The sequence below is a fragment of the Nannospalax galili genome, unplaced genomic scaffold (assembly GCF_000622305.1).
Source record: "Nannospalax galili isolate Female #2095 unplaced genomic scaffold, S.galili_v1.0 scaffold72, whole genome shotgun sequence".
NCBI lineage: Eukaryota > Metazoa > Chordata > Mammalia > Rodentia > Spalacidae > Nannospalax > Nannospalax galili.
Window position 1 is genome coordinate 6,972,728 of NW_008336933.1, and position 16,683 is coordinate 6,989,410.

At 40.7% G+C, this 16,683-nt stretch overlaps 1 protein-coding gene across 1 annotated transcript in view; it reads right to left on the reverse strand.

The window, feature by feature from the left end:
• Positions 1-5,029: 5,029 nt before the first annotated feature.
• The window catches only part of Riok1 (RIO kinase 1), a 29,799-nt gene continuing 18,145 nt past the window's right edge, over positions 5,030-16,683 (reverse strand). The window contains exons 10-17 of the mRNA XM_008831643.3: positions 16,313-16,450; positions 15,440-15,543; positions 15,029-15,135; positions 11,669-11,734; positions 10,513-10,632; positions 8,843-8,896; positions 6,367-6,519; positions 5,030-5,654 (exon numbers count right to left, since the gene is read on the reverse strand). Of these exons, the coding sequence (XP_008829865.1) occupies positions 5,544-5,654; positions 6,367-6,519; positions 8,843-8,896; positions 10,513-10,632; positions 11,669-11,734; positions 15,029-15,135; positions 15,440-15,543; positions 16,313-16,450 (853 nt within the window). The 3' untranslated portion in view covers positions 5,030-5,543. The remainder of the gene's footprint in view (positions 5,655-6,366; positions 6,520-8,842; positions 8,897-10,512; positions 10,633-11,668; positions 11,735-15,028; positions 15,136-15,439; positions 15,544-16,312; positions 16,451-16,683) is intronic.

Below are 16,683 nucleotides of genomic sequence, written 5' to 3' on the forward strand. Positions count from 1 at the left end.
TGGCCCCCCTCCCTCAAGGGTCCCCCCCCCCCCCCAACTCAACAGCACCACTAGCTGGGGACAAAGCCATTAGCACATAGCTTTGGGGGGACATTTAGGTTCCAAACCATAACAAGGCCTCTCCAATGGCACCAAGGTTGGCCAGCATTGACCTAACTTTTAAGTCCAATAGTTAAACCTAGATGCTGAGGCAAGAGAAGGCACTTTAAAGGCCAAATAACAAATGTACAGATACCGGCTTAAATGGAACTTAAACTATATAAAAGGCCCTACTTTAAATGCTCAATATACTTTACCTTTTTTGGTCTTTTTCAGACAGGGTCTCCCTGAAGCCCTAGCTGGCCTGGAATTCCCTATGCAGACCAGGTTGGTCTTGAATTCACAGAGATTCCCTGCCTCTGCCTCCCAGGTGCTGGGATTAAAAGCATGTGCCACTATGCCCCGCTCTTAATAGATATTTTTGAGTTTCCCTACATAGCCCAGGCTGACCTCAAATTCACGATCCTCTTGCCCTCAGCCTCCTGAGTGCTAGGATTTATAGGCCTGTGTGTACCCACACCAGCTATGGCTTTATTTTTTAAAAAGCTTTTTCTCACAGAAACTTTTAGACACAAAAATGGTTGGCCATTACCCAGCTAGACCCAATAATGATCTGCTGTCACAGCTATCACTACTTTCTTTTGGAAGAGAGATGACTATTCTAAAGCAATCCCAGACATTCATAGACCTATCCAATCTATACAAAATGAACTGTATCATTTCTATGTAAAAGGAACAGTTCCTTATTAGCACCCAATACCCAATTCTTCCTTAATTTTCCTTCCTGTTTAAAAAGGACCCCCCCCAATATTTTATAATTGGTCTTATTTAATCAGATCCAAGTGAAGTCTACATCACTGGACTAGAGATACTGTAGACCTCTGGAAAGATTTCCCAGCAGCTCCCCTTTATTTTCCTTTATGGATTCTCCTTATTCCAGATTTGGCTGACCACAGGCTCCAAGTATAATTTATCCTGTTCCTATGTATTGCAAATTGCAGGTTACATCAGAAGCAACACAGATTAGATACAATGTTTTGGCCAGCAAGTGAGATACTTTCTAGGTAGTTCTGTGTACTTCCTCTATTTCACTATAGACATGCCTATGTGTCTGGCTATTTTACTTTTAATGACTGAGAAATTAAGGTCCATTACAATGATCCATCCATTACAAAGTTCCCCATCAGTCTTCTCAGTATCCTTCACAAAAATCCATCAAAGGCCTCACCACAGTAATGCCAACATTCTGACCCAGTCAGGATTTGATGCATCCAACCCTTCTGTGTGGCCTGTCTTGATCAAACAAAACACGTCCTTTTCCGTGTTAATTCTTGAAGTGCCCCCATGGTGCCCTTTCACAACTCGCCAACAAAAGGCCTGTCACAGTGGCCATTCACTTCCCCTCCCTATTGCTGGCATAGACACTACCAGTTCCTTGCCTGCTTGTTTTGACTCCCAGAGACGAAGCTTATCTCTCTCCCTGGCCTTCTCACAGCATGCCTGCCCTAACACAGGTGACCCTTTCACAACCCTAGCCTTGGTCATTGACCAGCCCCCCTTCAATGCTTTTATCTGCATTCCACTGTAGCCTGGACTACCCCTGGCCACCCCCAGCAAGGGCAACTTTTCACACTACAACTTTAAAATACTCCACTCTGACCTCCCTAGTCTCTAGCTAGGCACTCTAACACTTGGACTCAAACTATGTTTTGGTGCTAAAGGGCCTACCACCAAATTATATGACCTCGTGCCAGCTAAGTAAAGAATGTGTAAGTACTAAAGGCTCACCCAAAGATGATCAGCCTTTAAGCAAAACTTGGAAACCTACCTCAGGGTCCTCAGAACCACCTTGTTCCCTTGTCAGAAGACACCCTTACCACTCTAAAGTTAAAAAAAGCATTTGGGGGAAGTGTGGTTTGCCTAGCAGTCCTGGGCAAGTCCTCATGATCATGACCCACCAACAACCAAAACAGAGGATGTGGAATAACACAGAAAAAAGAAAGTCAACACCAAAATTAGGAGCTTCCAAAATGTAGTTGATTCTCCAAATTCAAGTCCAAAACCATCAAGTGGCATTAACAGGTTTGGAGGACATGGGTGCACAACAGCAACCCTTTCCTTGAGCAACTGATTTAACTGATATGAAACCAGACAATAGGGCTATCCCTTGGCATGTTACAGAAGTAGCCCATGTGTCCAAGGCAACACAAACCCAAGGATACAGAAGTTTGAAACTCCAACTAAAATGCAGGGAATGTAACAGCTGATCCAATTCAAGGACAGGATGTGGAGGGCTCTTGCTATCAATTCCACTAGTGGAGACATTACCATTCCATGAGGTAACACACAAGGGAAGTTTATCTCTGCAAAGAATCTGCCCGAGTTATTCCTTGTAACTCCTCCATCGTAAGCAAACCTCAGAAACCAAAACAATGGTCTCATGTTCAAGTCTTTATTACCAGCACAGACAGTGAAGAAAACTTGCAATATTTCTGAAAATTAAAGGGGCTTGTTTTTAAAAGATACCATTTAGGATCTGACATTTGAGATGTTGTTTTGGGTTTTTTGGGTTTTTTTTTTTTTTGCTTTTTTTAAATGAAGTTGGAGAAGAACCTTTATTCTACCTCTTCATTTGAGCTGAAAGGCTAAATGACAACTATAAAACACGACATGTGGATAGCCAAGAAACAACAGTATCCCAGCACAGAATTAAATGGCATACTCATGGAAAAGAGAGGCTGTCTCACTCTCAGTGCCAAACTAGAAAGCTTTCCAACACCTGGACTGCATCTTCATCAGGTTACAGAGCTGAGGAAAACCCAATGTCAGCCAAGCAGAGCTCGAACTTGACTGTTCCTGTCTTTTCACTAAAGACCAAATTCAAATGATGTCACCTCTAGGCTGAGCCAACTTTTGTCCCTAACTGCTTTACTGAAAGAATATTATTATAGTAAAGAGCTGTGATTTTTGTGTTTCAAAGACATTCTGTGTTTCTCATAAGACAGTTTTAGAAACATCAGTATTATTTGGAGAGATGAGAAAAACATCAAAACACAGAAAGATCACATTAAGTCTACAGTTGACAAAATCTGTCCTCAACTTTTGGGCAAAATATGAAAGCTTCATCTTTCCAAATGGAAAGTTACTACAAAACCAAGAGTCAATCCACAACACTAAAACTTGTCCCGTAATTAAAATCAACTGTGATGAGACAAGCAGGCCCCTTAAGTAGCCTGATACTTAGGTTCCTTCTTCGAAGTCTTCTAAAGAAAGATGACCACAAGGGAAATATGGTTCTAACAGTTAACCTTCAATGCCAACTTGGCTGTGTTTAAAATTTGAGAGACACTGTAACTGTGGAGGGAAGATCCACTCTAAACATGGGCAGTACCACCCCATGGACTGAGGTCTCAGACTCAATAAAGGGCGTGGGGGCAGTAGAGTGCCTACATTCACTTCTCTGCTGTGCTTCCTGATCTGCCCAAAAGTGGCCAAGCAGCGTCACAATCCTACTACCACAGCCACCAGCTACTGCTGCCCCCATGCCTTCCCTAAGCTGCTTCAGGTCAGGTCACAGGAGTCACAGAAATAAGATCAGCAGCTTTGGATGTTAGGCAAGAACACTTCTAGAGGTCGACAGTTACAGCCTCCGGGCCCAGAAGTCCATTGGGAGCAGCCCCATCAGTGAGGGGTATTGGAAAAAAGGTGGTTCTTCAGTCCAACCTGTGCTAGCCTGGGCCAAATGGACTTAATTCCAAACTGAGAAACTGAATAAGGCAGCAAAAGATAGCTGAGGCTGGCCACCAGATACAGACACAACCTGCTGGAGTCAGACAAATGCATGAATAAGAAGATCTGGAAGCTAAATGCTTCAAATGTGCACAGAGCTGCTGTTTGCTTTCACTTTTGTTGTGTAAATTATAGAATTTTTTGCGAGGGATGACTTTTGCATTTTGTTGAAATTGCATAGCATGTTCTGAACTTTAAAGCCAGGAAGGGAGGATATTTTAAACGTAAGATCAAAGCTAGACTGGTTCTCCATTATAACCTACCATCAAGAATGCAGTTGTAAGTTAAAGGTCAAAATATAGTAGCTTCTGAATGCAATGGTCAAAATAGCCATTTCGAACATAAAATGGTTAAAAAAAATTGAAAACTTTTCATGTGTGTTATAATTTTCTTTCTCTGCCACGAAGTCTACTGCGTCCACATCTGGCCCATCACAGTGCGTAATTCCAGTGGTGCCAGTGGCTTCTTAGGTCCCAGGCCCTAAAGTCATTCTCACTTTTCCTCTCTTACTCTTCATCTATTCTTTTAGTCAACTCTCTCCACATCCACTGCTACCATCCTAGGCCAAGCCACCAGCACCTCACCTGGGTTATGACAAAAAGCACACCCAATTTATCCTCCACCTTTGCTTCCTATCAGTTCTCCAGAGGCCAGAGTAATGCGTTTAGAGCAGCTGTCTGATCCTACCACTCCTCTGCTCAAAACTGAGCTGCACATTTTCAGCTCTCCACCCCAAATTCTAATGCTGCAGCCCCCTTTCACAACAGGACAGGCATCCTTCTGCCTCAGGGCCTTTCCCCTGGCTGTTTGCTTTGCCCGGAATATTCTTCCTTCCTGGCATGCATGACTTAGCTTTTTTGTTAGCATCCTCACACTCAAGTAGCCCAGGCTGGCCTGAACTTAGACTCTTTCCACTTAGCTTCCAGAGTGCCAGGAAGCACAGTATGACTCCGCTTCTCCCACACTTAACGTTATTTAGTGTTTCCTTTTCCTACTAGAATACAAACTACTCAAAGGAAGTGATTTTTTTTACTTTGTTCACTGTTATATCCCAGCACCTAATAGACTCAAATAGTTGAAATCAATAATATGCCACTTGGCTGGATGTGAAACAGCTTATAAGTGGAGAACTCCTAGTCTGGAGGAAAAAAAAAAAAAAAACCTTGAGGATTAGGGGGGAGGGCATGCCAAGGAGCCTTGAGGATTAGGTGGGAGTGCATGCCAAGGAGCTGCTGTCCTTACACGATGGCCACACGACACGATGGCCACGGCTTCTCTTATGATGAAACTGTTCTCTAAGCCATGGCCTAATAATATCAGTTGTGATGTTGCAGTTGTGTCTTCGGTATGTGCAAAGAAAACAAATGATTTTCCCAAGTTTGTTCTTGTACCTTTATACTCACATAAAGGCTGTGGATGTTCATCATATTTAAATATTTATGATGCCTCTGAAAACAGGTTTACAGAATAAAAAAATATAAAATGTACAAAGTTCTTCATTAAAATAGTGCCTTAAATAAGCCAGTTAACACCAGAGCCAGTGACTGGATCTGGACCCCAGAACTCTGGGCTCTGAGCTTTTTACACCTCAGTCAGTCTTCTCAGACAATGAGACAGTGATGATTCAGATGCGGTCAAGAAACCATCCTCCAGCTGCCACTTCTACGTTAATTTTAAGATGGTGAAGGATGACTGTCCACACATAACTCTTCAGTCTATCTGCCTTTTTTGATCTTGGCCGTCTTTTCCTTTCTTTTTTTCACATGTTTAGGAATTTTATTTTTCCTTTTCTCTCTCTGGGCCTCCTTGACCATCTTTTTTCTTTCCTGTAAAAGGCAAACAACCCACCCCCAACAAATTTCATTCATTCAAAATATTCAAATTATTATTAGAAGTTAAAATGCATATGTTAAAAGCATAAAAGTGAACGTAGCACAAAAAAAGTAACTATTACATGTTGGCAGTAGAATCTGAAGGTTAAAAATTATTTGAGGCTCTCTCTCTTCCGTTTCCCACCTTGACCCCCCACCGCCCCCCCCTTTCTTCTGCCCTTCCCTTAAGAGGGTCTCACTCTGTTGTACAGACTGTTCTCAAACTTCTGAAGTGCAAACGACCTCCTCCCCAACTTCGGTTTCCCAAGTGCTGGGACCACAGGCGCATGCCACTCCACGCAGGTTACCTTCTTTTCCCTCTCCCACCCTTCATCCCCCTCCCTACCACTGAGCTATATGCCAGTCCCTGGAGTTTTTAAGAGAAAACTGGAGGAAGTCAAATCAATATCCTTGTGTATGTTACTCACTGTTCACACATTCCATATTTTAACAGAAATAAAGGTTGGAGATATAAAATACTTGTCTCTAGCAGACAGATATAAGGCACCCTGTCTGTGCAATACCTAATGCAGCCCTAATTTTACCCCCAAAGCAGAGTGAGTTCATGCTTAGTTATTGGAAACAACAATTGGAGGCATCACCAATGTTGCAGCCATCATCGGAGCTACCACACGGAAGAAAAGAGGAATTAAAAATCTTGGCTAACCTTTTTATCAATGTCAGGGTCAGCAGTGTGTTTTCTGGAGCAGGCATGGTCCCCCTGCTCTTCAGAGTCTGTGTCAGAGCACTCAGAGCTTCCAGCAGCCTCTGAATCAGAACAAGTCTTTTCTTTAACTTTGTTTTCTAAGAGTGCTGGGACCTTCAAGAAGTTATAACAGAGCCATGTTACTTGAAGTCAGTTATCTACTGTCAGTAAAAATGTTAATGTCAGAATTTTTATTTCATTCTGGCAGATATACTTTACAGAATGTCATGTACTGAAACATCAAAATATCAGAATCCACACAAGACAGGAAGACGGGGACATTCATTCACTCCAGCAGTGCTCAAGAACAGGCACGAAGGAAAGAACCAGCAGGGGTATCCAACCATTTGACATTTTGATGTGATGTGATGTTATCTACAAATGTGGTAGGCTGCAGTCTGCCACAAAAACAGGCTGGACACGCCTGATTACGAGGGCTATATGGATGAAAATATTGGCTGCTGCTTTCAGCAAGTCAGGAGGTTGAGCTAGGATTTGGATGTGAAATACAGATTAAAAATTTTTTTTTAAAAGATCTGTTTGGGCAACTTCACAACTGTTTTCCTCTGCACCGTATTTCTAGCAATAAGCTAATCTACTCAAAAGGAATAGTCAACCAAGAGAAATTTTCATTCATTTTCCCTGAAATTTAGCTCATTTAACTTTGTTTCTTTCTCTTTTTTTTTGAGACAGGGTCTCCCTGTAGCCCCAGCTGGCCTGGAACTTGTTATGTAGACCAGGTTGGCCTTGAACTCAGAGATCTGCCTGCTTCTGCCTCCCAAGTGCTAGGATTAAAGGCATGTGCAACCAGGCCCAACCTGCTTCTCTTTTTTAATACAAGATGTCATTATGTAGCCCAGGTTGACATAAAACCTGCATTAGTCCTGCCTCAGTCTCCCAATTACCAGGATTCGACGCACAGACGACCACACTGAGTTTTAGTAGTCTAAGTGTGCCAGATTCCTGTTCTTTTTGCTTTACTGTTTAGACGAGTAAAGTAATTCTAATTTAGGCAGTAGTAAAGGTAGATTTTTTCTCTTTTAAATTAAACATCATAGTTTGCTTTTTGAAAATTGGATGTCTAAGAAGAACTGAACTGGGACAATTTCAGTGTTTTGTGTTTTTGAGTTACGTATACTAGGTATAAAGTTGTATTTTGAATTTCATAGCAAGATGATTTTTTATAACAGCTAGACCTTTATAACAAAAGTTTTGGTTTCTTAAATTTCTTTTTTTCTTTGGTATGTGTCCAGGTCACTCTCTCTGTCCTAAGATGGCCTTGAACCCACGGTGATCTACTTGCCTCTGCTCCCTGAGTCCTGAGATTACAGATATGAGCCACCATACCCAGTAAGAAACTGTTTAAATAAAGAAAATGTTGCTCTTTTAAAAACTGCTTCCTATTGAATTAAAAAAAAAACAAAAAGAACAACAACAACAAAAAAAACCCACATACCTGCAGTCCTAAGTAGCTTAAGAGGCCAAGGCAGAAGGACTGATTTGAGCCTGGGCATTAAATGCCTGACTAGGGCAATGTAGGCTGGCCTTGACTCCAAATCTTAGCCAGATATGATGGCATACACTTGTAATCCTAGTACTTAAGAAATTAAGACAAATTGAAAAATAATTGAAAAAGGGACTGAACTCATGAGGTTGATATCCAGGATATTAAGTTATATACTGTTATAAGACCACACTGTTTTATAAAGCTGATTGTAAAATCTATCAAAATGTATACGCTATCACTAATTACCCCAACTAATGAAGACCAGGATTTTTTTTGATCTTTTTGAGACAGGGTCTCCCTGTAGCCCCAGCTGTACTGGAACTCACTATGTAGACCAGGCTGGCCTTGAACTCACAGAGATCCACCTGCCTCGGCCTCCCGAGTGCTGCGATTAAAGGCATGCACCACCACACCTGGCAGCATTTTTTTTTTTTAAGTCTCACCTTTAACAGAAGAATTCAGGTACAACACAAAAAATAAATACACATCCAAATTTAATTCTAATAACTGTTTTGCATTAAGTTTTATATTCTTTAAAAGAGTTTGCAGGACTAGCAAGCTGGCTCACTAGATAAAGGCACTTGCCCCACAAGCCTAACAACCTGAGTTCAATCCTAGGGACCCACGATGGAAGGAGAGCCAACTTCTTACAAGTTGTCTTCTGCTCACCACATGTAAGACTTGGTGCACATGTGCAGACATGTATGTGCATGTGAGCACACAACCTCTCTCACACAAACACACATATAAACACACAAAAAATAAAATTAAAAATTAAAATTTTTTTGAGACAGGGTCTCATTATGCAGTTGGCCTTGAACTAACTACCTGCCTCTGTCTCCCAATTAAAGGTATGTGCTACCATGCCCAGGTAAAAATATTTTTTTCCAAGTTTTCATATAAGCAAATAGTAACACATGATCTTCATACCTTTTGAACTCCTGACAAGTCTTTTTTCAATCCTGTGACAGTCTGATATAGAATCTTGTAATCAAAAGAAAAAAAAAATAAGAATCAACATAAAAATAGACATTATATACACACATTACATTATTAAGCCCTGTATTAAACAGTATCTTCGGTAATTATAACCATGCACATAAACTTTGAGTCTCATTGAGTGAAATGTTACCCACGTCACAGTCCCATTCTAGTCTTTTCAGTCAAAAATTTGCAAAAATTGTATTTAATTATTATTAAAAATGCTTTTAGGGGGCTGGAAAGATGGCTCAGCAGTTAAGAGTGCTTGCTGCTCAATCATGAGGATCAGAAATTGGATCCTGGTACATAAGCTGGTTGCCTCAGAAATACCTGTTAACTCCAGCTTCAAGAATCCAACACTGTCTTCTGGTCTCTACAGGCACCGGCACATACACTCACACTGACACCAACATATGCACATCCATATAAATAAATCTTCAAGAATAAAAGTGTTGTTAGAGGGCTAGAGAGATTGCTCAGTGGTTAAGAACACTGGTTGTTCTTGCAGAAGACCTGGGTTTGAATCCCAGCACCCACATGGCAGCTAACAACTGTCTGTAACTCCAGTCCCAGGGAATCCGACAGCCTCTTCTGACCTCCACAGGCATTGCACAACATGGGTGCACTTACCTACATGCAGGCAATACACGCATACACATAAAAATAATAAAATTAAAAAAAAAAAAAGGGTTAGGCTGGCCAAACAGCTCAGCAGATAAAGACACTTAACTGTGCAAGCCTGACTGCGTTCAATTCCAGCTGGCCCAGAACCTCACAGATTTGCCTGCCTCTGGCTCCCCAGAGCAGGGATCAAAGGTATGTGCTACCACACCTGGCTGAGAGAAGTAATTTTTTAAGTATTTTATTTTTATGTGTATACATGGATTGCGTGTATGTATCCAAACCTGTATTGTGCAATGTCCTAGACGGACAGAAGAGGGTGTCATCAGATCCCCTGGACTTCTGCAAGAATAAGAATAGTCAGTGCTCTTAACTGTTGTGCCATCTCTCCTGTCCCGACAAGTAATTTTTTTAAAGACTTGAAGGATTTTTTTTTTTTTTTGGTCTTTTTTGAGACAGGATCTCCCTGAAGCCCCAGCTGACCTGGAACTCATTATGTAGACCAGGCTGCCTTGAACTCACAAAGATCGGCCTGCATCTGCCTCCTGATCGCTGGATTACAGCTGGCTTGGGTTTTTTTTGGTTTGTTTTTCAAGTGTCTTTGACTTCATGCATTAAAATCTGGGGAACATCTTTTTCTCTCTTGTTAAACAGGGGATCCAACACCTCTGACCTGTGCCCACTTGTATGCACACATAATTAAAAATAAAACTTTATAAAAACTTACTCAGATATGTACAATCATGAAATGTGGGTGACACAGCACAACTACTTATATCAAAGGCTTTTCTATGGATGTCTCTTTTTCTTTAACTATGGCCTTCTGAAGTATTCAAATGTATCACTTCTCTGAAATACCAGTAAGACTTTCCTTTACAAGATGTATGGAGGCATGTTTATACAAAGGGAGGTAGCTATCTTGCCAGCTCAAAGCCAGGACCAAGTTAGGGACGGTCTCTTTGGCAGAACTGGTTCTATATACAAAGCAACGTACTTACATTGTCTTGCTGAGCATTCAAGGCCATGTCCTCTTCCTTCAACTTCATCATTATATCAATATCCCTCTCATAATTTTTTACTTCATTCAAGGTTCTAGGAATATATGCTCGTTTGAACACCTAACAGAGGAAAAACAAAATGGAAACTGTTATTCCAATACTTCTCACATTCACTCAGTACCCTCACACCATCAACCATGGCAGAATCTGCACACACTACATCTCCAATGCTGACTCTCAGCAATCTATGTGCACTTACTGGTGCTGTGTCTGCTGTGTGGTGAGCTAAAAGCAATTTGCTATAATGATAATTATCTTTTCTGTGATTTTTTTTTTTTTTCCTTGAGACAAGTTCTCACTATATAGTACTGGTTGACCTAGACTCACTCTATAGACCAGGCAGGCCCCAACTCAGACATTCGCCTGCCTGTCTCCCTATTGCTGAGACCACCATACTCCACATGGCAAAAAAGATTCACTTTAGGGAAGAAAAAAGGGAGCTTTTCCTAGGTTTCCTTAGAACAACACTCCTTCCAGTCATATGCATTCCAGAAAGCAGCTTCTGAGTAGGAGGGAAGGAAGGAGCTACAGTGAGCAAGACTGCCTGGCTCTGAGCAAAGGAGCACACATGCTCTTGCACAGGTGTATCACCCCCCTAACTTCTGTGAATCGACGAGCACAATGAGCTGCCAGAATCTTTGAAAAGCCTGCTATAGACCTTACAAAAGATGCTTTGACTTCCTGGCTAAACTGCTTTATTTTTTAATCAAAGTATCAATAGTTAAAGTCTGCAATACTTACAGAATCATTATAAAACTCATTTAAACTTGCTGAATGGAACAATTTATGTATCATATTTCTATGTATGTATGTATCATATTTTTATAAAATCAAGTTCATGTTTCGCCAATAAAAATAAAACACAAACAAAAAACCCATTACACAAGTATTAGTTGGGAATAGTGGCACAGACCTGCAATCTTGGCACTCAGGAAGCTGAAGCAGGACAAATGAGTGTGAGGCCAGTCTGTGCTACACATCAAGTTTCAGGTCAGCCCAGGCTACATGAGGAGACTGTGCCTCAAAACAAAAAATGGCGTAGTACACAACAATACCACAAGTATTTCCTAAGACTGTGAATAAATAATAATCCCACCTCTTCATCCACATGATCTTGGCTAGTCTTTTCTTCCTTGGTCCTTTGGGATGCTATTTCCATAGCCTTTGAAAGAAAGCAAAAATTACTTTCCTTTACATCCAACCTAGAGAAGCTACAATTCCCATTCTGTGATGAACTTCTGAGCTTTATCTTTCTTCATAGCTTTCTTCATACTTACAATAGGATTATGGTGAATTTCTATAGTGTGGGCAGGCTCTCCACAGACTTATCAATCATTTCAAAACAAAAAAACTCTTTGGGTCTGAAGATATCTTTAGCTACCGTCTTTAAAATCAATACTAGGGTTGTAGTTCAGTGGTAGAGCACCTGCCTAGGATGTACAAGGCCCTGGGTTCCATCCCTAGAATCACATCCACATCCACACCCAAACTCATATCCAAGGCAATCATTTTTTTAAAAAATTATCAAGACTCAAATAAAGAACCATTTCTTGGTTCTTGGAGAGACAGTAAAGTGAATCATAAGGAAGCAAAGGATATAGCTCTAATGTTGCTAAATCACCCAAGAAAGGTCTTTGAGCAAACAAGAAAGTAAAAAGGTGACAATTCTATACAGAGTTCTCTTGGCTTATAAACTATAAAAGAAAGGTCTGCTCACTAGTTGAAATATACAGGAAGAAAGAATACTCATTTTCTGTTTCATTTTTAAATAACAGATACTAGAATCAGTACTAATGGTTTAGGACTAAAAATTCTGTGATAAGCTATTCAATCAGCACATGCAACTAACTGCCTACTAAATGCCAAGTATGTAGTCAGTATTGTCAACACACAAATAAAACTCATGTGTCCCTTAAGAGTTCATTATCTAGTCAAGCATGATAGTACATGCCTGTGATCCTAGCACTTGGGAGGTAGATGCAGGAGGATCACAGCTCAAGTCAGCCTGGAATACATAGGAGGACTCTATCTCAAAAAAATAACAGAAATTTCACAAAAACAAACAAAAACTAAAAACCTGGAGTAAGAAGTTAACAGTGTGACTATCTCTTACCATAACTATAAAACATGGAAAAACGGGCTGCTCAATGTCAGAGCGGTTGCACAGCATGCACTAAGCTGCTGGTTTGATCCCCAGCACTGTATAAACTGGGTGTACTGGTACAAGCTGTAATCTCAGCAATCAGCAGGTGGAGGTAGGAGGATCAGAAATGCAAGGTCATCCTTGGCTACATACAATTGAAGGCTGCCTGGAATACATGACACTATGCGTCCAGAAAAAAAAGTACTGGGAGCATGGATGGGGGATGGGATCTAATTTTGATTAAGAACTGTTATATGAAATGTACAAAAGCTCAATAAAAAATATTTATATGTATATATGAAATATGTCTCTAAAAACAGTAACTTTGTTGAATTTCCCTCTGAGAAAGCTTTCTGAATTGAGTTCTAGGCCCAGCAAGATGAGCAGAGATGGGAAAGGCACTCTAGGGAAAAGGAAAAATACGAAAAAATAGTATCAAACCTGAAAACCCATATTGGAATATATATGTCATTTGTTCAAAATCCTGTGATCAGAAGTCAGAAGGGTGAAAACACACTGGACTACATCAAAATGCAAAACTTCTGTTTGGGGACCAATGGATGCAAGCCGCATGGTAAGAAAGCAATGCATGGAACAGGGACTCTGTAACTCAAAAGAGGTCTGATAAATAGCTCATATAGGCACAAGATCTGAATAGACATTTCTCCAAAGAGAAACATGAAAAGATATTTGATGCCACTTATTACTAGAGAAATAAACATCAAAGTCATGAGATGCCACTTCACCCATTAGGACAGCTACTCCCCAGATGACAGAGGACAATGCAGACTAGGATGCAGAGAAAGTGAAGCTTTGGCACACTGATGACAGAAGTGCAAAATGGTGCAGCTACTGCAGGCAACTACAGGCTCCTCAAAGCATGAAGAGATGTTTATATGTTCATGTTTGTAGAAGTATTATTCACTATGATCGAAACAGGTGGATGCAATCTCAAGCATCCATCAACAGATGAAAAGATACACAGAATATGGTACACACTGAATGGAATATTATTCAGCTTTAAATAAGGAAAGAAATCATGTCACATGCTAGAACATGGATGGACCCCCCGCCCCATGCTAAAAGAAACTAGCCACAAAAAGACAAACAGCTGAAGAGATGGCTCAGCATTTGCTGCTCTTTCGGAGGAACAGAGATCAGTTACCAGTTACCCACATTGGGCACTGCACAACCACCTATAACTCCAGGCACACGTGATCCAATGCCCTCCTCTGGCTTCTAAAGGCAATGGCATACATATGGCATATATTTACATAAACACACATGTACAATAAATAAAAAATAAATAAAAGAGCTGGAGAGCTCAGTGGTTAAGAGCACTGGCTGCTTTTGAAAAGGACCTGGTTTTGATTCCCAACACTCATGTGGCATCTCACAACTGTCTATCACTCCAGTTCCAGGGGATCCAACACCTTCTTACAAGAGACCCAGCACCTTCTTCTGGCCTCCAAAGGTAATGAACATACACATGGCACACATATGTAAATGCAGGCAAACATTCACATACATTTTTTAAAAAATTAGGCACTGGAAAGGTGGCTTAGCAGTTAAAGGCACAGGCCACTTTTGCAGAGGACCCGGGCTTGGTTCCCACATGGTAGCTTACAACCAACTCCAGTTCAGGGGATCCAATGCCCTCTTCTGATCTCCTCAGGCATTGCACAACACAAGTGAACTTATATACATGCAGGTAATACACTCATACACATATTTTTAAAAAGTAAATTAAAAAAATATATATAAAATCCCCCAAAAGATAACAAAAATTTTTTTGAAAAACCAAAAATAAAGACAAACAGCAGTTGATTTTACTTGTAAGTAGCACCAAGAGTAGCTGAATTTACAGAAAGCAGAATGGTAATTGCCAAGAGCTGGGAAGTTGTAAAGATGGGCACAATTTCTGTCTGCGATGATTGCAAAAAAGTTCGGAATATGCAAATTTAGCAGTATCCACAATAATTTCAATTCATTTAAAGTGGAGCACCTAATGTCAGCATATTTTACTACAACTTTTAAAATTCTATTGATTTAGGAATGGCCTCTGCAAAATATGAGAACTGATGATAAACCAAACCTGCCAGTTTTTCATATTAAACATTCATGAAGGTTGACATCTCTGGAATCCTAGTCCAGTAGCTTTACTACTGGCTTCTTTGCTGAATTTTAAATATCACTGTGAAATCAAAAGTTTTAAGAACCTGTCAAGATGAGTAACAACACTAGGCAACCTTCAGCCCTCAGATGGGCCACACAAACCAAGCCCCACTTCTTGCATTCCTCATCCCACCTGACCTTTGAGAGGTAAGCATCCATGTTCTCAGCTGTGATGGAAGGGTCTGTGACAAACTCAAAGAGCTCCCGCACAGTCATCACGGCAACTGCATGCTTCAAAAAGAAATCTATCAGAAGGAAAAACATTAATGACAGCTTTACAAAGGACAGAGTTGTTATTCCAACTATAAACAGAAAAAAAACAGATAAAAATATGTATAATCTACCAGTAAATGGCTAAGTGCCACTGTACTCAGAAATTTAGTAACAAGATTTGTCAGCATTGGGGATCAAATACAGGGCCTCACATGTGCTTGGCAAGTGCTCTACCAAACTACATGCCTAGTTCTGGCATCAAGACTTTATCCAATAGCTTCAGCAAGAACAAAGCAGACACAAACAAGCTCTTAGAGAACTCCATTTTGTTCTTACCATTGACGTTGGCACAGTCTTTTCTCAAGAACTCCAGTGCATGTGGGTGGTCATGCTCCACTGACTGAGAAACATCGATGATATACACATCTCCATCATGGTACCTTGAGGGCAATAAACACACATGCTATGAGGCTACTGTTTTCTGTCTAAAAAAAATCTATTCTCAGTCAGGCGTGGTGGCAGATGCCTTTAATCCCAGCTCTGAGGCAGAGGCAGGTGGATCTCTGTAAGTTCAAGGCCAACCTGGTCTACATAGTAAGTCCCAGGCCAGCTAGAGCTATAGGAAGACCCTGTCTCAAAAAGAACCCCCCCCAAACAAATTCTATTCTCGTTTAATACAGGGTCTCTCTACGTAGCACAGGCTAGCTTCAAACTTCAAACCCCCCCCCCCCCCCCAATCCTCTTTCCTCATCCTCCTAAGTGCTGAGATTATAGACATGTGCCACCCACACCTGGCTTAAAACAAAAAATTCACCCTATGATAAAATAACCAAGGCAAGTAAGAGAGGACCATCTTGACTAATGAGATGAAAAACTGAGAAAACTGAGAAAATTTCCAAAGCCCATTAACTGCTCAAAATGGTCTCCCCTGATCCTCACCAACCTTTAAACACAGCACACCACAAAATGCAAGGGGCTCACACATGCTAGGCAACTGCTCTACTAACCAAGCTACAACCTGTCCTCCAAAGTGCCTGTGACTATTCTGTGACCAAGGTCACTGAAGACAGGTAACACATCTTAAACTCCTACCATGGGGAAGACAGTTTAACAACTTCAGAATACAGTATGACTTTGTGGATTGAGATCTGATTGTTTTAAAGGACACGAAATGACTGACAAAGTTTCTAAGAGACTAAACGCACTCACAGCATGTTAAATTCACTGAGATCTGCATGGACAAGTCTGGCATCCTGATACATTCTCCTCATGTACTGAATGACCTGCAGATACAATTCCCGGGCCTTGGATTCTGATAACTGGACATTCTTCAACAGTGGCGCAGGCCTTGAATAAAATGAAACGAATCAAGATAAAATCATCAAAAACAAGGTATGACTTCTCTCAGGAAAAATGAATACCACTCCAAAAAGTTGCCAACACGTACTTACCCAGCACTCTAAAACATCCTTCAAAAACCAGGAATTACTGTTATTCTGAAGATTTTGAAACTTCAAAAGGTAAATTGTAACAGTTATGTACTGACATGGGAATTATGACAAATATATATATATATGTAA